The sequence below is a fragment of the Terrapene carolina genome, unplaced genomic scaffold, assembly GCF_002925995.2.
Source record: "Terrapene carolina triunguis isolate 2854851 unplaced genomic scaffold, T_m_triunguis-2.0 Scaffold231, whole genome shotgun sequence".
NCBI lineage: Eukaryota > Metazoa > Chordata > Testudines > Emydidae > Terrapene > Terrapene triunguis.
In genome coordinates, this window is record NW_020664582.1 from 4503789 (window position 1) to 4525563 (window position 21775).

Sequence of the window (21775 nt, forward strand, 5' to 3'; positions counted from 1 at the left end):
GGATGAATGTTTAAAACCAAAAACACAACAACTCTCCACCCTGTTTTCACCGACATTAAAAATATGATATAATATAGTACGTAGGTCGCTGCAAACGGGGTTTGTTTTGCTTTTGGATATATTCGCTCCTGTGAAAATTTTTTTTTTTTTATTTAAGCAAACCTATATTTTGGGCCTGTCCTTCCAGAGAGTGGGCCCTTAACTGCCTCCCCCAAAACACCGGAAAAGGGGAAGACTCTAACCTGTTCTACGCATGGAACCACATTAGGCCACAGTGTTGGCGAGGAGACTGTTAAATCCCCTGTAATTCCCGATTCATAGTCTCTGCATTATGATAATCTATTCTGACCTCCTGTATACACAGGCTGTAGAACATTTCCCAGAAGTTGGGTATCATTGGTTGGACTCCCAGCTCTGACTGGGTGTTGCCCAGTGTGGGGGTGGTATAAGTGGAGACAATACCCTTTCTGACATTCTCTCTTTCTCTTGCTCCAGGTATTTTCAGTGCCCCCCCAAATTTGGCCTCTTCGCTCCCATTCACAAGGTGATCCGGATTGGGTTCCCGTCCACCAGCCCTGCTAAAGCAAAGAAGAGCAAACGGATGGCCATGGGAGTGTCAGCCTTAACTCACAGCCCCAGTAGCTCGTCCATCAGCTCTGTCAGCTCCGTGGCCTCCTCTGTCGGTGGCAGACCCAGCCGGAGCGGATTGGTGAGAGAACCTTTTCATGCACTGTGCAATTTGGGCCTAGATCTCTTCTGCTCTGACTCCGCAAAGTGGTAGGGCTCATATTGAGCATGTTAGCAGGTGCATTGGTGCAGCTACTACTGCACAGTCAGCCAAGAAATGGGAAGTGTGGGGGAGACTGAGACTAATCTTAGCTTCCCTCCCCTCCTTGGATGGTGCTATAACAGATTCCCTGAGCTTTTGTGGTCATAAAAGATCCCATGACACTATTTGCAGAGGGAGGGGCACTGACTGTGATGTCATGTCCATGGATAATTGTATTCTGCCTTCCTAAAATGCCATCTAGATTGCGATATTTTTCATTTCCGGTCCTGAATGGTTGCATAGCATTGCCTTGTAGTATTTAACAGCTGCTTCCTTCCAACTTCAGAGGTGGCCACATTTTGTTGTTGTGGGAAAGAATTCCTATGAATTGTGTGCATAATGCTTTGGGGTTCCCTGGAGAAGACCGGCACTATGGGAATGCAAAATATTATTAATAAAAGCTCTAGCTATAGAATATACAGGGCGATCAATGTTGACCACTATCATCTGGGCTGAAGCAGAGAAGGACAAACAAGTGTCCGCCACGGGGAGTGGATCCAACTTTCCCCGACTTGCTGTCCAGTGGAGAACAGCCCTGGCAGCTGAGCTCATTTCGTTTGGGAGTTTCTTCGGCGGCTGTCATAAATAAAACGTATTTGGGAAGAGAGAGCAGTTGTTCTTTAAAAGTTCAAATTGTGATCTTCACAGCACCCATCACACCCCTTTAGCCCTGTTCCTGGAGAACTCCCTTCTCATCACTGCCCAGAAGAGCTATCCAGTCCGAGGGAGCTGATCTGCAATCTCATTCTGACTAGGAACCTCACCCACACCCCTTCCAACTAGGCCATGAACTCCCAGCTCCAGAGAGCGCAGCATCTGGGGGCTACTGGATCAGTGGATTGAGCTGCACTCTAGCTCCAAAGGGGCACTGTGTGTGTGCAATCGCTCTGTCTGTCTGGTGAACGCTGCTTGCATGGCGGGGAGAGCACAGCGACAGACCCTTCACAGCTTAACTCTTCTTTCTAGCTGACGGAAACCTCCTCTCGCTATGCCCGGAAGATCTCCGGGACTACCGCCCTGCAGGAGGCACTGAAGGAAAAGCAGCAGCACATTGAGCAGCTGCTGGCAGAGCGAGATCTGGAGAGAGCGGAGGTTGCCAAGGCCACCAGCCACATCTGTGAGGTGGAGAAGGAAATTGCCATCCTGAAGGCCCAACATGAGCAGGTAAAGCATGTGGCAAAGGCAGGGCCAAAAACCCTTGCACTATCTCAGACCTTCCCTGCTTCGGGCTCCACCCTTAGCTTTAAGCTCGTCTGCCGGCAGTTGTTCAGGCCAATTGCATATCTGCAGCTCAGCCCACGAAATTGAAGCCCCTACAATTTTGCCATTAGACAGAATCTGGATTTGGTGCCGGTGGAAAACATTAATGTAATCGCCTTTCATGCTGATGTAACTGTGTCCATTCCAGGAGGTTTGACTGCGTTACCTACATTGGTGTCTAGATTCTTGGTCCCAGCTTAGGCCATTTTGTGTTGCCTTCGCGCACAAAGCAGCCAGACAGCTGACTAAGTGGTGCAACCCGGGGTTCTCCCATCACTGATTCTTGCTGCCTGCTCTGCTGTCTCCACAGTCAGGGTGGGAAGCATGGAGAGACAGAGCACATAGTATTCCTGTAAGCGTCTCTCTAATCAATAATGCCTGATCAAGAGTGGTGAAGACTGGAGTGGCAGGAGCCCATCTGCTGGTGAAAGGGGAATTCGTTCTCCTTGGGCCATTCGCTCCATGGTCTCGCTGCTGAGGCTGCCAATCAGGGATTGTATTCCCGTGATTCTTGCAGTGCCACCAGGTACTGAACTAAATGAATAGCCCCCAGTTGTGAGTAACGTTTGGTCACTACTAGCACTGGGCGAAGAGTCAGGAAAATTGTGCAAGGACATTTGCACAAAAGTTAAACATGTTCACTCCCCTTTTTTCACAAGCATTTGTGCATATGGTATTTTGTTCACATTAAATTGTATGTGCTGGAAGTGCATAAACTCTTATTCCCAGGTGGACAGGAGTGTTTACTCTAGTATGGGCACTGGCTATTCAGATTTATAAAACTTCCATTGTCCACTCAGGAAGCAGAAACAATACCACGTGCCATAGCTGTCCAACCACATGCCAGTCAGACAGCCCCCAGAGCTTGAAAACTGTTTGCATAAAGCGTTCATCAAACAATTGCCAGTAACAAATTGATTCATAAAAATCAGTCTCTTCGTAGCTAGCTAAGGAGCAGAAAAAAGGGCTAAAACTGTCAGATAAGTTGTTGACTCAGCTCTAGTTACTGCTAGCCTGGGCTCTGTTTAATTTGGTGACCTAGGGCCAGATTTTCAAAAGCGTTCTGGGCCAGGTCTCACGTGCTCAGAATGGCTAGCTGGAGTCGGGTTTTCAAAAGGGCACAGTACCCAACAGACTCCTAGGTGCTGAGCTCATTGGAAAATCTGGTCCCTAGAGATGAAAGCCTCCATACACATCATTTACTAACCCCTGAGCTATCCAGTTCAGTCCCCTGTTAAGCTTTTAACAACTGTGTATTGCGAATGTAACTGGCTGGCTGTGGGGTGGGATTTCCTTTTGTTACAGTATGTCACAGAGGCGGAGGCGAATCTCCAGCGAGCACGGACCCTGGTAGACGGGGTGCAGAAGGAAAAGTTGGAGCTGCTGAACCAACTGGAAGAGGAGAAAAGGTAACGTAGTAAAGGGGGAATGGGGTGGGAATAGGAAATGTGTAAAAACAGCAGAGGTAATATAGCAACATGGTAAGTTGGAGGGAGACAGGCCAGGGTATTTCATTGGTGCATTTTCCTTGCCTTTGATGATGATGCCTAGCTCTTACATCGTGCTTTTTAAAATGTATCCTGGACTCCGGGAGCTGCTTGGCTCCCTGATTTTAATGCATGTCAAATGCGCTGGGCTTTAGCTGGCATTGGCGTTGTTGTTTGTGTGGGCAGCGAGTAGGTGGTGTGAAGACCTGGGAAACAGATGAACAATGTGAGTGCAGTAGATGGCAATGGAAATTCGTCGTGCCCAGCTGACTGTAGTTAACATATCAAACCATTCAGGCCTTCTGTCCAAAGAGGATTATCCAGTAAGGTGGCTGAAGTGCTACGGTTAATCACAATAGAAAGGTAGTGTTTGGTAGGCTAGTTCCTCGCTCCTTTGCCTGGCAGTGTTTAGAGGGGACTTGAAATGGGACCATTACTTGTATCCCCTGTCGCGTCCAAAACACCAGTGCTATTTCTCTTCCTGTGTTACGTGTACGCCGCCAAATCAGCTCAACTGCCGCTTTGAATGTAAAGAAATCTGAAGAGGAAAGTAATCTATGAACATCGAACTGGAAGGGCCCGGCTAGGTCACTGAGTCCAGTCCCTGGCTATCGCAGTCATCCTGTCCTACAATCCCATTCATAAATGTATCAAGCTCCATTTTTAAATGGATTGGGTTGTTTCCGCACTACTCCTGTTGGGAGGCTGTTCCCGAGCCTCACTCATATGATGGGTACAAACCTCCTCCTAATTCCCAGCCTCCATTTATTGCTGGCCAGTCTCTTTCCTGGACAGATAAAGATATGGGACACTTCGCACTTAGGAGAATGATCGTTCTGGTTCTCGTCCAAAAAGACTAGTGTGATTAGAACCACTTTGTTGCTGTTTAATATAGGTGGTACTTAGGACAAAACACGCTATCAGCCGCCACTCACAGCCATCAGCTCTGAAGTGCTGACATTCCCAAGATTACATTATTCAATATTCAGCAGGACACCGGCACTTCAAAGAACATTTGCCGGGTTCACTGGCTGGACTCAGGGTGCATGGAAAGCCGCAGCAAATGGATTATTAACAATACTACACAAAAGGGCACCGCTCTCCCACCAGCCGGTGAAGTTAGTCAGAGCGCTGCTGCCGCCAGAGCCCTTACACGGGCAGGGGATGGGTGTCAGAGGTATTAGCCTGAAGGAAAAAAGCATTTGAGGAGACATTTGGTCCACCAGGTACACCTCTACCCCTATATAACGCGACCTGATATAACACGAATTCAGATATAACGCAGTAAAGCAGCGCTCCGGGGTGGGGCGGGGCTGCGCGCTCCGGCGGATCAAAGCAAGTTCGATATAATGCGGTTTCACCTATAACGCAGTAAGATTTTTTTTGGCTCCCGAGGACAGCGTTATATCGGGGTAGAGGTGTCTCTTTGGTGGAAGAGGGACCAATTGAGGGTGTGCTGTCTGAGACCCAGTAAACCTAACAGAACAGTGCACCCCAGTGTAATGAGACTATCCAGTTGAGTGCTGGGTGGACCATGTCTTATTTTCAGTAGGTCAGTATTGGGAACGGGGTGTCTTCCTCTAGATGGCTGGTGATGATGAGGCTGTCCATGGTACTGCACCGAGATGATGTGCTAAGGAGTGCACAGACAGGTTTCCTTGCAGAGTTATGTGGAAACGGCAAATCTTCTGGTGCTGCAGGGTCCTGTCAGTGTCTGAGAATTAGCAGCATGTGACTTCTAGTTCCTTGAGCTTGGCAAGAGACAAGGGGTAAGACTCTGCCAATATTTCTAATAGCCACTCGATACTGCAGGGCTTTGAGAGCCGTCTACTGCAGGGGCGACCTGAGCTGGCTGTCCCCTTGGAAGCACAGAGGGATACAGCAGGATGCTGTATTATGTTGCCAGCATCTTTGTCTTCTCCGGTGTGTGTTTGGAGACAAACCATTACAAGCTGAAGCCTTTGGGGGCAGCGAGGCTGGATTACCCTCGCAGAGAGAGAACAGCCGAAAGGAGAATGAATCACAAATCGCTTCTGGATTGTGCCCTGACAGTGACCATAGTCATTTATGGCACTGAGTGTGCTCCAACTGATGCTTTAAGGTGGTGGGATTGAAGCATTTTTAAACAAATCGGGCAGTCAGCAAAACCTTCCTCTGAAATATCAGGGTTAACATATTTTTTGCAAAAAAACAACAAGGAGTCCGGTGGCATCTTAAAGACTAACAGATTTATTTGGGCATAAGCATCTGAAGAAGTGAGGTTTTTTTACCCACGAAAGCTTATGCCCAAATAAATCTGTTAGTCTTTAAGGTGCCACCGGACTCCTTGTTGTTTTTGTGGATACAGACTAACATGGCTACTCCCGATACTTGACATATTTTTGGCATTTTTCTTATTCTGTCATCAGAGAGGAAAGAGAAACACTCCCAGCCTGGGGCTCATCCCAGTCCTAGAACTCTAGTTATGGGATCCCACCTTCCACAAAGACATTTCCTGCCCCACCCTGCTTTGCAAGGTGATAATCTTAAAGGCATCTGTGGGAAGGGAGGGGAAAGCTGAGTTGGAGTTAAACCTTTGTTTACCAAGCACCAGGTACTGTCCCTGTCCCTGTGCCCTGTCACATGTGCTTTCCCCCAAATCTCAGATCCTTCAGACAGCAACTTCCGTGTACATGTGCTAGCATATGAGACTTGTGTTGCTGAGACTGCGCTGAGAAAGAAGGTCTGCTCTAGTTGGCCAAATGATCCAAGGACTCCATTTACAAAAAGCCTCCTGCTGATGGTGGGAGTATAAAGATGTTTCCCTGGGCTGTGTGTTTGGTAGTTAAAAGGAAAATAGTGACTCACTCTCCCTTTTTATTTGAAAGATGTCCCGTCTGAAGATGTTCCTTCATGCACAGGACTCCCACTCTTTCCCAGCTCCCTTTCCACGCTACAAGAAGCAAGAGATTGTTTAACCTGAGACAGCTGAGTTCTTGCCTAAGCAAGAACAGATGCCTTCTCTAATTAGAAGAGGTTTAGACAAGGAAGCTTGTTTTTAAAGTTTGATATATACAGACAGAGCTATTTTTATCCAGGACGGAGAATCACCGAGTCCTTACATCTGGTTCCCACGGCAACATCCACTGCACAAGTTTATTATTTAAAAAAAATCTGATAAAAGAACAAAGAAGGTTGAATTTACCAAGAAGATTGAATTGCAATTGTATCATTAGTGGGTTTTATTTTTGTAGTGGAGTTGTGTGTGTGTGTGTGTGTGTGTGTGTGTGTGTGTGAGAGAGAGAGAGAGAGAGAGATGGATGCCTGTACAGCATTAGTCTCTTGTGAAGATTTTTTTCTGCCAGCCTGGTTCATCATTCCCACAACATGGGGACGTGAAAACTGCCCATAGTCACCCTTGAAGGGAAAAGCCCTGATTGTCTGTGAATATCCAGCAATGAACCCTTCGGCCCTTGGCACTGCCGTTTCCCAATGCTTGCCTGCGAAGTGAATAGCTGGCAGAGAAACCTTGCTCAGTCCTATGATGCCAATGGATTAAAGTCAAAGCCAACTCCTCCAGTATCTCCAGTATCCATATGGAGCTGTACAGCAGCCATGCTCACTGGAGGAGTGTGGTACGGCACATTGCAGAAAGAGGAGTATCTGCTTTGCATTAATTATGCTAATTAACTGCCTTCCACAGGGAGTGCTTAGCTTCTGCTGAGTTGTTTGCGTATATGATTTATCCATATCCCACTCCTCTTGTCCTTTTGTTTTGCAGGGGCCTTTTGTGGCAGCTACTTAGTGATACAATTTTAATCCTGGCATTACTGATTTTGGCTTTTCTCCCCTCACCCCCACAGGAAAGTGGAGGACTTGCAGTTCCGAGTGGAGGAAGAATCCATTACCAAGGGAGATCTGGAGGTAATTTGCAGCACACTCACTGTAATGTATTGTCTGCAATTGCATTTGAAACTTTCCTTTAACAATTTCTGCTGCCTTTTGCCCAGCTCTGTGACCAGGATGTGTTAGTAATTGCTGTGTAGGGCTGATTCATTACTTATTACAGCAAGGCATTGATAGTGAATTGTGAAAAATTTCCCACAAGGTGTTAGCTGGTCATTGTTATTCCTAGAAATCCACTTAGGATTAACCATGACCGGCTTGCATGGTTTTTAAACCTGACTTTGTCCTAAGTCATATTAAACGTCCAGGTTAATTAAATTGTGTGTGTTAATGCATTCTAACATACCTTTTCCCACTGCTCAACCACTGTCCCTGGCCTGTCTCTCATTACTAGCAGCTTCAGTAAGGTATATGATCCATATCCAGTGGGAGAGCAGCTGTATCCCAGCTGTATCTGGGTACAACACCACACATTCCGATCTAAGCCTTCATCCTCCAGGACTTTTCGGTGGAGTCCTCCTCTCACAAGCACAGGCAGTTGTGGTTTGACGTTGCAGTGCCCTTTTTTGGAAGGCGTAGGGGTTTTTCTGCACAACGGCACTGCAGCCAGCTTTGTACAAAAGCGATCAGCATTGGGAGATGACCTTCTGTCTCAGGTTCCAGGTCAGGCAAGGTTTCCCTTGCAGGAGGAGTAAGGAAGAGTGATCTTTCAAAAAGGCAAGGTTCCTTTGCGGAAAGGCAAAGCAGTGTCCAAAATCTCCCCTTCCCCTTTCCCTGGGCTCTAGCATTAGGCTAGTTAAGTCAGCCAGGCATGTCGAGGGAGCTGCTTCAGCAATCAGTAGTTGAGCAGTAAATCGATACGAGGCCAGAACCTGGCTGAGAAGGCAAAGCCTTGAACGAGGCGGCTCTTGGGGTGCGGTGTGTTTTTCTGGACATTAGAGACACAGAATTGCTTTGACCACCCTTAAGAATAAATCTCTGCTTTTTATTGGGAGGAGATGGCAGAGCAGCAGAATGGGGGATTGGAAAGGTGCAGATGGATCCTGTGAGGAGAGCTTCGCCAAAGCTTTTCTAGTGCAGTGAGCCGTGCCTACAGAACTCCTCAGCTCTGGGTTTAAAACCAGCCAGGGGATAATTGCAATGGAACAGGGGTGTGTTTCATTTTCACAGGATGACAGGCTGTCCAGGGCCAAGTGCCTCAGTGATATTCGGTTCCTGGACATTATTACATGATGTGCGGCTGGGTTATTCTGCAGATGAAGCAATTGCGAGTAAGAAAAATAAAACCAAGCTTGCTGGTTGTACCGGATGTGGTTTTTATCTTTTACACACACATACCCCTGTGTGGAGCTCCTTATCAGTGTCGAGCTTCTCCATCTGTGCCTGGCGGAAATCACCTCTCGGAGCAACAGGGTAATTCATTCGCTACGGTTTACTCAGTCTTTGGTCTCTCTCCTGAGAGTGACCCCTTGGGATGGGTCTTCACTGTGGAGTTAACTTGGGATCTTACTCAAGTGTTGCTCCTAACCTTCCACCCCATCATTTACACATCAGACCCTCTCACCCAAGTTTAGTGCTGTCAGCCCAGGCTAGCTGGGCGATAGGCTACAGTCCGAATGAGGTTTTCACTCAGGCTGGTAACCCACCCTCTTTGCAGTGAGGACGCAAACTAAACCACTCAAGTGCTATTCATCTACCACTGCCTTCCCACAAGTCCCCTGTGTGCCCAGAAGGACAGATGGGTTCTCCCACAATTCACTGGGACAGAATCAGGGAGTGGCACAAAGAACTGTGGGATGTGCCCCCAGAAGTCCTAGTGACGTGTGGTGTGCAGTGCCAGTGAGGGCAAAGGCTTTGCAGTGGGGCTGCTCGCACCCGAACTAAGAGGTGCTGATCATCTGAGTTAAGAACTCTGCAGTGAAGACAGACCCTAAGGGATTGAATGTGATGGTGGTTGAGATTTTCAAAAGCACCTAAATGACTTAAACAAAAGCCCCATTGAAAGTCAAAAGGACTTGTGCTCCTTGATCACTGTAGGGGCTTTTGAACATTCTAGCCAGAGGGCCTTTTTGTTCGGTGAACATGTGTTCCCTAGTGAAACACACTAGCTCGTTTCATGTAAAGCCACCCTAGAGCCATCCAGTGGTTACTACTTTCAGTCATTACCATCTTTGTTCAGCTTTGAACTAGCCAACTGGGGTATCTGCGGGGCTCAGATTCACAGGGCTGTTGAATTCCAATGTAAATGTTCAGGCTGGGGCTGCAGCCCAAGCTCTGGGATCCTCCCACCTTGCAGGGTCCTAGAGTCCAGGCTCCAGCCCCAGCCTGAATGTCTACACTGCGGTTAAACAGCCCCTTAGCTCTAGCCTGCGAGCCCAGGTCAGCTGGCATGGGCCAGCCTCGATTTTTTCAATGTCAGTGTAGACACAGCCCTAGAGGCAAAAAGCCCAGTAACCCATTGTCAGTTGCCCCACCCCAACCTTCCTACATCCTTTGCCCTGCTGACTGTCTTTGGGGAGCTGTGATTGCAACATTTGTCCTTCAGGAAGTTCCAGCTTTCATTCTTCATTAAAAGGTCGTTTCCAGGTCCTTCCACATTGTACAATCAAGCAACGGGAGACTCTAAGGTTGCAAAATGCCATTACCTCCCCACAGAGCCCAAGAGCATCATCTTAATGGTGTCTTGGTTCTCTGGGGTTGGGGAGGAAGTAACTTGAAATTACTCCTGAACTCAGAGTCTGTGCTGCCCAAGCAGGCAGAAGCACTAGACTCAGTGCCTATGGGGTGAACATAACAGCAGTGTTAGGTTTTTAAATAGAGCCCGACCCACCCCAAATGCTGAGACACTCAGTGATGTAGACGTCGCCGATGGCGTCTGCGTAGGTCATTTTATAAAACAGAGTGGTGTGCTCGCAGCCAGCCACGTTCTACACAGAGGTGACCTTCCAGCGCATCCCTTTGTGAGAGGATTGCTGCATCCACATACTGCAAACAAGCAAGCATGGCACTTTCCTGAACATTCATTCAACTGGACGATCCAGTGACTGGGCTTTTAGTCAAGGATGTGAGCAAGATCAGCTGCTTTATTTGGGCAGGAGGGGCCTAGCACAACAAGTGCTTTATCAAGGAGGGTGACAAGACCAAGGGCAGCTCTGTGCAGGTTAGAGATGTTCTTTTGGCCACCTGTAGTCTGTGACTGCAATTTTAGCAGCTATAAAAGCTGCAGGGCTGTCTAGCTAGATCTCATTTATACTGGGAGGACAGGGACCTGCACAACAATTTGATTAGATTTTCTCCATTTATATGCTTCTGTAGTGATCCTAGGGATGAGAAGGCTGATGTCGTCATAAGCAATAAACAATAGCAAGTACAGTGTGTGTAGAGTATAGGAATACTATAAATCAGATTGTCATACGGTGCATGCCAGTATCCCCACTGAAGAATCATAGAATAATAGGATTGGAAGGGACCTCGAGAGGTCATCTAGTCCAGTCTCCTGCACTCATGGCAGGACAAAGTGTTATCCAGACCATCCCTGACAGATGTTTGTCTAACCTGCTCTTAAAAATCTCCAATGATAGAGATTCCACAACCTCCCTGAGCAATTTATTCCAGTGCTTAATGACCCTGACACGTAGAAAGTTTTTCCTAATGTCCAACCTAAGCCACTCTTGCTGCAATTTAAGCCCATTGCCTCTTGTCCTATCCTCAGTGATTAAGGACCTCTTCCTTGTAACACCCTTTTATGTACTTGAAAACTGTTATCATGCCCCTCTCAGTCTTCTCTTCTCCAGACTAAACAAACCCAATTTTTTCAATCTTCCCTCATAGGTCATGTTTTCTAGACTTTTAATCATTTTTGAAGAGAAGAAAGATGCTCTCAATTGATCATCTTCCCATTTTGTTCCTCCAGAACTCTAACCCAGTGTATTTCAGTGGAGTCTAGAGGGCTCTGCCCAAATATTAGTAGGCATAAAGACAGGAGCGAGCCACAAAGCTCATGTTCAGATTTGGAATTCTCTAAAATTTGGAGATATTTGGATCTGTGATTTGAGTTCCCTGATGGATGTAGGGAGGAGCTGTGAAGCTTGGCTCAAAACATCTCACAGAACACAGTGTGACCTAGCTCCAGGCCCATCTCTAGGCAGCATTATGTTGCTATAGCCTTTAGCCTTTAGAAAATGGGAGGCAAATGCAAGAAAGAGCTAAAGCCTATTTATAATAGATGATCTTGTAATAGGAAACCTTAAAATCCTTAGGAGACACTGTTGCGATCATCTGCTGGAATTCATGAGATACCTCATGCATTTTAGTGAGAAATTAGCTATTTGTATAGTTCATAATGTGTGGGTAGTAATTAGGGTTAAAATTGGACCTGAGCCATAAAGTTTGGATCTGAATTCCCTCAAATTTTGGGGCTGAGTGGATCTCAGAATTTGGTCTGGTCTAATTAGGGCTGGATGAAAGAGTTTGTATAAAGTAAAAGATGATATGTGAGTTCATCTTCATGTTGAAAAAAAACATATTTGAGGTCTGGAAACATTCATTTAACTTCTCCTCTGTTTTTCATTTCCGTATGCCTCTGGTCTTCCAGGGTTTTGGCTAACAGCAGGATGACTGGAATACTAAGGGAAGCTGCTCTGTGGCATTTCTAGTTGAACCAGAAACAGAAGTATCAGTGTCAGGTATCTTGCGAGATTCCTGGATTAGTTTTGAAATGGATCAGTAAAAGATCCCGCCTTTGGAGCTCTTATACCTGACCCCTTGGAGAACAAAAGTGGGTGGGAAATTACTACCATTAAAAAGATTCTGAACTGCTAGTTGAGATAATTTTGTGAGTCCATATAGCTGAAGGTTCAGTCAAAGACTAGCTGTTATTGTTGTAAATGCGTACTAAAGCCATTGAAGTTAATGGAATAATTCAGGATTAACGGCACTGTAAGTGAAATCAGAACCTGGTCCAGCTCTTAGGAAGAGCATCTTTGAGCTATGTGGAGATTTGGGGGGAAAAGCCAGTCAACGTTTCTCCCTTTTCCTTTACAAATATCCAGCTCATGTCTGTGCTTCAACTAAGGTTCTTTGGCAAGCCTGACAATGCTTGGAGACCTCTTTTAAGAGACGTTGTTTGTCTTCTCCACCTGGGGTCAAATAGGACTGATAAAACTTGAAGTGTCCTGAATATACCCCCCACAGCACACCTTTCACAATCGATTGGTCCTACACATGCCTATTACAACCTGTGGAAAACCTCATCCAGTGCATTGAATGCCCCAGTAAACTAGACAATTACTAGTCTTGAATGAACTCACACAGAAAAGTAATAAGACAAAAACACCCTATCACCTGGGGGTGAACAGTCACTCCATAGCTGACCTCTCAGGCCTCGTCCTTAAGAGAAACCTGCACAACACCTTCAAAAGATGAGCCTACGAGCTTAAATTCATAACTCTGCTAGACACCAAAAATCATGGACTGAACAGAGACACTGGTTTCATGTCTCATTACAATAATCTGTAACCCACTAGCTCTCATCTGTCCTCTGACTGCAGAGGCTCTAATTGCCTGCTTCATTTTGAACGGTTTCTTGCAACGTGTTAACTCCTTATACTTAATAATTGGTTCCACCTTGTATTTAGCTGTGACACTCTGATTACCTTTCCCAGACCTGAAGAAGCGCTCTGTGGAGCTGGAAAGCTTGTCTCTTTCACCAGCAGAAGTTGGTCCAAATAAAGATATTACCTGATCCACCTTTGTCTTTCTCATATCCTGGGGCCAACATGGCTATGATAATATTGCATGTACCTGGCAGTCTTGATTTTCACCATATTTGATCTGATATTTAATAATATTTTCCAGACTTTAAAAGAAAATACAGGTTGGTGCAAACGTAAACTTCCTCCATTCACAGAAAAGGAGCCAAAGCTCATTCATTCTTTTCCATCTCAGATCAGGTTGTAAAGAAAAAAAAATGCGAATGAATTCAGGCTTGGGAATGGGGGGAGGAAATAATGAAGTGGCAAGTGAAGGACAGAAAATTGCCTAGAACAACTTAAGTAACCTTATAGTCCTTGTCACGCTGTGGTCTTGGTGGATCAACTTTGTATTCAGTAGAAAATAGTTTTGAAAGTTAAAAATGTGAAAGCCGAAGTTTGCCTGTTGATTTTCCGCCAACCCTTCTTCACAGGGAATTTACATGATATCGGTGACCGACACTGATGTGCTTAAATAATAATTTTGCTACCGATAGAGGAGTGTTATCTAGTTGTTAGGGCAAGGGACATTGAGTCAAGACTTCTGGGTTCTAATCCTGGCTCACCCACTGAACAGTCTTCCGAGGGAAACAGTGGGGGCGAAAGACCTCTCTGGCTTTAAGATTAAGCTTGATAAGTTTATGGAGGGGATGTTTTGATGGGATAACGTGAGTTTAGTCAATAGGTCAATATCGTGCCATCGCTGGTAATTAGTAACAATGGTCAATGATGGGATATTAAAAGTTACTACAGAGAACTTTTTTCCGGAGGGTCTGGCTGGAGAATCTTGCCCGCATGCTCGGGGTTCAGCTGATCGCCATATTTGGGGTCGGGAAGGAATTTTCCTCCAGGGTAGATTGGCAGAGGCCCTGGAGATTTTTCGCCTTCCTCCGCAGCATGGGGCAGGGGTCGCTTGCTGGAGGATTCTCTGAGACTTGAAGTCTTTAAATCATGATTTGGGGACTTCAACAGCTGAGTCAAGGGAGAGAATTATTCCAGGAGTGGGTGGGTCAGCTTTTGTGGCCTGCATCATGCGGGAGGTCAGACTAGATGATCATAATGGTCCCTTCTGACCTTAAAGTCTATGAGTCTATGAGAACTTGGGCAAATAACTTAACCTCTCTGTGCCTCAGTTTACCCAAGTAAACTGAGACACGGGGGAGGGGAGGGGTTGTGAGACTCAAAATTTGAAAATCACTTTGAAATCCTTAGCTATAGATGCTGTACAAATGCAAAGCATTCAGTTATACAATTGTTTTCTACTTAAATTTCCTCCATTGCTTTACATGAGGTATATTTTCTGGTATTGTCACTACGCCGTGTACGGCTTGTCGTCAACTACGTCATAGTTCAAACTCTCTCTTTCTTGCAAAAGGCGAATGAGAGTCCCGGTAATTTTCTGTGCACTGCAGTGTGCAACTCTGCCAGTAGGCAGCCTCCAACTGCCCACATTGCTAAGAGTGAGCACAAGGCCTACAGTGAATGGTCTTGAATTGGTGCATAGACCTTGTACGGATGCGCACTGCGCTGGGGTGGATTTCTTCTGTTCCGAAGTGTTCTCACTATGGCCCCCATTCAGGAAAGCACATAAGCACCTGCTTAAGTCTCATCCCCTTTAGTGGGACTTAAGCCCCCTTCGTGAATAGGGATGCTTTGCTAAAATGGGCCCTATAAGAGGAGTCCACTGTGTCTTAAATAGCCACCCTGAGGACCATGTAAAATCCCTTAGTAACCTATTTCTGTTTGGATGAATTTTCCTGCCTGTTCAGACGTTTATTCTCCTCCCGTTGTGAACTGCCTTTCCTTGTGTTGTACATGGAACATGATGTTGCAGCCTTTTCTCTCTGTTTTCTGCTCTCTCCCCTGTTGTCGTTGTTGTTTTTTCTTCCCTATGTGTGACCAGACTCAGACGCAGTTGGAGCATGCCCGAATACGGGAGCTCGAGCAGAGCCTGCTGTTTGAGAAGGCACAGGCTGAAAAACTCCTCAGAGAATTAGAGGACACCAGGGTAATCCCAACCCCACTTGCCCTGCCTGCAAACCAGTGTGCTTGTCAGCTGCATTGATGCCAACAATGCCTTGTTTTGGATTTTGTTGTTTGGTTTGAGTTTGGGCATCCATGGTTTTTGTTTTGTTGTTTACTTTATTTGCACTCCCTTTCTGGAAATAGTAGCACCATTTGATTTTGCCTTTGCTTCTTGTGTGGTGACTCATTTCTCTGACTTGAGTTTGCTTCTCAACCCCATGACGCCATTTGACATGAGCTCTTCACAACTCACCATTCGATTAACACCACCAAATAAATAACAACAATTAAACCTTGCACGGTTCATTTTGCTTCCGGAGGTCCTTTTGAGCTACAGTAGGAAATAACAGTGTGACAATCAATGTTGCAAATGTCCTTCCTCCTATTGTGGGTGCTGTAATTTGAGATCGAAGATAAGGGTGAAGAGTCTGAATGGAACTGCTCCAAAGTCTTAGACTACAGGTCTGGTCACTTGGGTTAGTTAGGCTGTTGCAGTGAATGCAAGAAAGGCTGTCAAGAGGAGCAATACATCAGGGCTTTAAGGAGCCTTGTTCGGGGCGGGTGAGGAAAAGGTTTTTCATGAAGGTGTGACGTGGTGGGGAGAGCAGTTGATTTTAAAAAAGACAAGCAGACTGTCAGGACTGTGATGTGGTCAGAGCAGGGCCTAGTGGTCAGAGCCAGAGTCCAAGCCAGGGGTCAGAGCTGGGATCAGGAACCAAGCCAGAGGTCAGAGGAGGAATCAGAAATGGGGGATCAAGCATAAGTCCGATCCAGTGCAGCTGCCAGTCAGGAGATCTCCCAGTTACTCAAACAACTTCCCTGTGCCGCCTTCTGGCTTAAATAGTATGGTTGGGCCAATCGGTGGGGCTGATCATCATCTCCAGTCATGATCCTCATGGGTGGGGCCTCCGGGAGAAGTCAGAGTTCTTCTAGTCCCTCACGTCCAGGAGTTTGGGGGGGGGCTGCCTAGTAGCGGCCAGGGTGTGAGGGCTGCGTGGGAGCCTGAGGGCCCTTACATTAACTTGTCTGTTGTGAATCTGTAGAGATCACCCAAAAGGCCAGGCTGGAGTCTTCCAAACTGGTGAAAGGGATTTGAGCACCCAATTTCCATTAAAAATGAGCGGGAGTCAGGCATCCAGATCCCTTAGGCAGCTTTGAAAAATGTCAGAATGGATCGGTTCTGTTTCGGTGCTAAAGGAGTAAATGTTGTAGATCTGCTTGTTTGTTTGTTTTTACATTTCCTCTTATCAGGTCTGTTGTTCTGTACCCAAAGGTGCCCACGCAACCCAAGACCTCCACGTGATCAGCAGTCAACTCAGGCCAGAAAGATTAAACTCAGAAAGCTAAGAAGCTACTCAAAAACCTGCCATGCAGTGTAACCCATGGCCGGCAGTTTATTATCTTACATCTTCTAGCATTCAACCTTATTTTTACTTTGCTAATAAATTCTAACCAGACTCCATGTGTAAAATTCCTTTTCCTTTTACACCAGGGTAAACCATAAAGTCGTGAAGGTGCCAGAGGCTCTGAAGAGCTGAGCAATAAAAGGAACCGTTCATGATGTGTACAATCCTGATTTTAATATCTACTGTATTCCTGAGTGTACAGTAGCATTTTCTATGCATCACCTGGCAAGCAGCCCCGTTCAGAAATAGGATGAGATTTCAGGACATTATTTTGAATAAACCCCTGTAACCTTTTAGTAGCTAATATTACGGCAGTTGTTTCAAAGAGACCTGTTGTTTCTGACGCAGACCAACGGTTCAAATTGGACGCATGCATTAAAAATCAGCAAGAAAGTATTGTTAATTACCCTGGTGCAAAAACTGTAATCGGATTGAGGATGATGTTTTTCTTTTTAAACTTTGGCTAATGTGCTTGGGATTTGACTGTCCCTGGAACACGTCTACTAAAGAGAAGCAGACAGCAAGGAAAGGTGAGAACTTACTTTGTGTCTTTTTTTTTTTTTTTTTTATTGTTTCAGTTAACTACGGTAGCAGAGAAGTCTAGAATCCTTCAGCTGGAGGAAGAGTTGAGTGTCAGGCGCTGTGAGGTGGAGGAGCTGAGACAGTGCCTAAGGAACTCTCACCAGGCAGAGACCCCTGAGCACAATCTTGGTCTGCCGTCAGAGGCGCTTCGCCTGCGAGACCAGCTGCTGTCTGCCAGCAAGGAGCACCAAAAAGAGAGCAGCCAGTTAAAGGAGAAGCATGAAAAGACCCTGAAGAAGCACCAGCAGGAGATAGAGAAGCTGAAAGCCGTCAATGAAAAATATTCCCAGGAAATCGTTGACCTGAAACACAAAGTTCAACAAGCCACCAATGAGAACATGGGGCTGATGGACAATTGGAAGTCCAAGCTGGACACCTTGGCATCTGACCATCAGAAATCTCTGGAAGACCTCAAAGCCACCCTGAACACAGGCCCTGACACCCAACACAAGGAGATAGTAGAACTGAAGGCCGTGGTAGAGAGCATAAAGATGGAGCACCAACTTGAATTGGAGAACCTTAAAGCTAAGCACGATATCGAGACTGCGGTTCACATAAAGGAGAAAGAAAGTCTGAAGCTGAAGCTGCAGGAGACCAGTGACGAAGTGGAAGAAAGCAACAACAACTGGAAAACGCAACTGGAAACCAAAACAAACCAGCACCTTATAGAACTTCAGGACATGAAGGAGAAGTGCCGAGGTGCTGAACTGAGAGTGCACGAACTGGAGAAGCTACACAGTGAATATAAAGATCAGGCTCAAGCAATAGCTTTCTTGAAAGAGCAGATTTCTCTGGCTGAGAAGAAGATGTTGGACTATGAGACACTACAGAAAACAGAAGCCCAGAGTAAACAGGAGATCCAAAGATTGCAGGAAAAAGTGCTTGTCTTAGAGAACAAACTGCAGTCCATGGAGGCTCTGCATCCTTCTCAGCATGCCAATGTATGGGTTTGGGCTCTTCTGTTTATGTTGTTTTGTCCCTATTATTCCTCATAGGGCTAACCTGAATTTTGCCCTGTAGTATAATTTGCTTGGGCTTCTTGGCTTTAAAGCCATCTGATTATTTTTTTTGGATCTTTTATCCATATCTTTCATTGTTTTTTCTGAGCAATCCTATCACATTACTGGGTGGGCCCATGATGGGGGAGGAGGATTAGGCATTGCCTGCTCTGGGTAAAGGAGCCTGTCGTCTCCCTGCTCATGGAAGTGAGGGCACTTGTAAGGAGACCATTCTGCGTGGGGAGTTGGACTAGAAGGTGCTTGCTGGCAGCCAGGAGTAGCTAATGCGGAGGCGGTTCATGTGCTTCGCACAGGTGTCGCCATTACAGAAGGGCTGAACAGTCAGGGTAGAAAGGCAAAGACAGAACCGGTATGAGATTAGGATATAGCCTGACCTAGGACTTCACCTGAGGTCATCCTTCATTCAGTGGAAGTCAATGGGAGCCATAAGGGAGGAAGGCTGCTATGTGGTTAAGCCAGGAAACTGGTAGTTGGGACATGATGGGTCTATCCTGGCTCTGCCACCGACCTGCTGTATGAAGTTGGGAAAGAGCACTTGATTTCTGTCTTTCAATTTCCTCATCACTGACGGGGGCATTGATAAGTCCCTGTCTGGCAGGGTGTTTATAAGAGAAGGTTATAATGGAACAGCTGATGGGAATGGTCTCACAATGGGGGGCGGAGGGGAGAAGGGAAATCTGCCAATCAAGGCACTAGTCACACCTGATGAAATGCCTGACTTCAAGGTGATTCATCCACATCTTAGTGCTGATTGGAGGACAGGCAGTAACTATCATAACCATGGAGGGATCTGTTTCTTCTGAGCTTACTATATGTTTCTCTAGCCCACCAGCCTTGTTGTTCTGATGCCCTGCTGTCTGTCACATGGTAGGTACCCTTCCATCTTTATGAGATGACATAAGGACAAAGAGTCGGTCTGTGACTTATTCACACCACTTGTGCTAGATGATAGGAAAATCACTGCACAGCCTCTGCGTGTTTGGATCCTCTGCCCGTACTTACACTTTGCGCCAGAAGCTAGATAAAAAGAATATTCAAAGCAAGAGAGAGTTCCTGTCCCAGTGGGATACAGACAACCAAACGCAAGTCTTGGAATATACATTGTTTGCTTGAGAATAGGCATTTGGAAGGGACCCCACTGCTCCAAATTAAGGCCCCAATCCTGCAAACATTTACTATGTGCTTAATATTACTGCCCTGAGTAGTCCCATCAGTTGCATGGTAGTAAAGTTCAGCAGCTGCATGTGTGTTTGTTAGGTTGAAGCTTAATGCTAGTAAAATAGCATGTGTATTGGGTGTGAAAGGAGGGAAAGAAACAAAAAGAGAAGGAAGAATCTTAAGCATTAATAATGGTATTTGAAGGGTTCTCCAACGTACATCTCTCTCCTAGCTAGGCATGGATTCTAAATACAAAGGAGGCAATTCCAAAAGGCATGGCATGGAAAGCTACAGAGCTAAGGCCCCAGGATAGCTGCACTCAGGGAAAATACACAGGGAGTTCTTTAGTAGAAAACCCCAGTGTCATAGAAAAGAGTTTCTGTCTACGTCCAGTCCTAAGAAGAGTAAATAAAAAGAGAGAACCGAAGGTCCAATCCAGAACCCATTAAAGTCAATGGGAAGACAGCCATTGACTTTATTAGGCATTCGACTGGGCCTAACGTGTCTTGAAAGAACTAACAGTCAGAGAGAAAGCAATCATATTGACACTCTGATGCAAATTAAGGCCAAGAAAATGCAGCTTGCTGCTGGAATGAATGCCTGGACAAAAGCAAGAGACTGTCACTGACAGAGGGTAAATTCTGTTTTTTTAAAAATATCTTGGTTAAGTTAACATAACATGAATTATTCAAATATTTAAAATAAACAAATGTATCTTGTGACTATACAGACTCCTGCTTTCTCGTGCATTCAAACAGGTGCTTCGTGGGTTTTGGTAAGTTGCAGTGAGATGGCTTTTGTCACTGAGAGTCACACCAGAGGCAAGTCTTGCATCCTCAGAACCTGCTCCTACTTCTGTGAAGTCAGTGACCACAATCCACTCACTGGGCGAAGCCAATGGAACTTAAAAGTGCTTAAAGTTAAGCAGTGCTCAGATGCTTTGCTGTATCGAGGCCGTGGCTATAACTAATCAGTGCAATTGTCCCTTACGGCCAGGAGTCTAGTGATGGTAGTTAAGTAGTCAGAGGACAATAGCGTGCATACACTAAAATGGCCCCTAGACAGGTAGAATGTGGCATCCCCTGAGGAAAGAGGAAAAAAGCCAAGTGACTGGATTCCAATCCACAGTGGCCAATGCTTTGGGAGAGCAAGCCATAGGTGTGATTGGAGCAAAACCAGTAACATCGCGCCAAGCCGGCCGAGTGCACAGACACCTGCAGCTCATCTTTGAGCCTTGACTGTTGTTGTTGCCCTTCATACGGGAGTCGAGCTTTGTTTGGTTTGATGCCACTGATGTTCTCCTAGAGCTGCTGTCGTTTTAAAACAGTCTCCGCTCCCTTGCTACGGGTTGCAACAAGATTTGTCATGATGACGTTAATATCAGAGCCATTAGTGCTTCTGTGCCATGCTGTTCTTTTATAAACGTGGCCTCCACACATCCCCCTATATAAGTGAAAGGTCCTAGGTGGGTCTACATTGCTCCAAGGTAAGTGAGTTGTTAGTTGGACTAAAATTTCCATTTGATAAAAATAAGTCTGAAAGCTTAAAAGCACTGAGACTGCAGTTCGGAAAAGCACTTAAGCATGTGCTGCAGTATTACCCGGAACTGTAGCATGTGTTGAGTCATGGTAAATCACAGTATGTATTCTGATGCCAGCTTAGAGAGAAACCAAAAGGCAAGACACACAGAAGGAGTTCAAAAGACTCCTCGGGCCAGCCTTTACTTCAGGGACTTGCAATTTTGGGGTATCCAACTTGACATCCCTTGGAGGAGCCTAATTTTCAGAAGGTGCTGAGAACCTGTTCTCTGATAGTCACAGTTCTTTAAGGTGTCTCATGCTGAGGCCTCAAAAACTGACATACCCAAAATCCCTAGTCACTGATGAAAATGCTGAAAATGACTTCTTATCAGAGATGGTCCAAACCAAAACTCCAGATCGCCCCTCCTATCCCTGAGCTTTGGGGTGTTTGACACCTGGATCCAGAGTTTGCAGGTTGAGCCCATTCCTAATGATCCCTTTTTGCATACACTGAACTCCAACATTGTTGCATGAAAGTGGAAACTGGGCCCTACTTTGATCAATTGTGGAATTTGGGCCTTCCATTAAGATAATGCCAGCTGTACCCACCTCTGTGCTCAGCTGTCTAAGTGCCTTTTTAAAAATCACCTCTTTGATTTCCCTCTGAGAAGGATATAAATCTGATTGGCAAAATATGAAGACCAAAGGACATTGGTGCCAGTTGTGTTCCTTATTGTGCCTGCTAGAGTTTTAAATTCACTGACTTTGCTTTGATTCTACGGGAGAATGATGGGAAAGAGTTAGTGGGCATTTTGTGTGTGTGTGTGTGTGTGTGTGTGTGTGTGTGTGTGTGT

General features: G+C 45.9%; 1 protein-coding gene across 1 annotated transcript in view; it reads left to right on the forward strand.

Moving 5' to 3' along the window:
• Positions 1 to 21757, forward strand: part of CLIP2 (CAP-Gly domain containing linker protein 2) — a 104825-nt gene extending 83068 nt beyond the window's left edge. Inside the window, exons 5-9 of the mRNA XM_026656642.2 lie at positions 496 to 709; positions 1796 to 1993; positions 3395 to 3498; positions 7419 to 7479; positions 17221 to 21757. Of these exons, the coding sequence (XP_026512427.1) occupies positions 496 to 709; positions 1796 to 1993; positions 3395 to 3498; positions 7419 to 7479; positions 17221 to 18219 (1576 nt within the window). The 3' untranslated portion in view covers positions 18220 to 21757. The remainder of the gene's footprint in view (positions 1 to 495; positions 710 to 1795; positions 1994 to 3394; positions 3499 to 7418; positions 7480 to 17220) is intronic.
• The last annotated feature ends 18 nt before the right edge of the window (positions 21758 to 21775 follow it).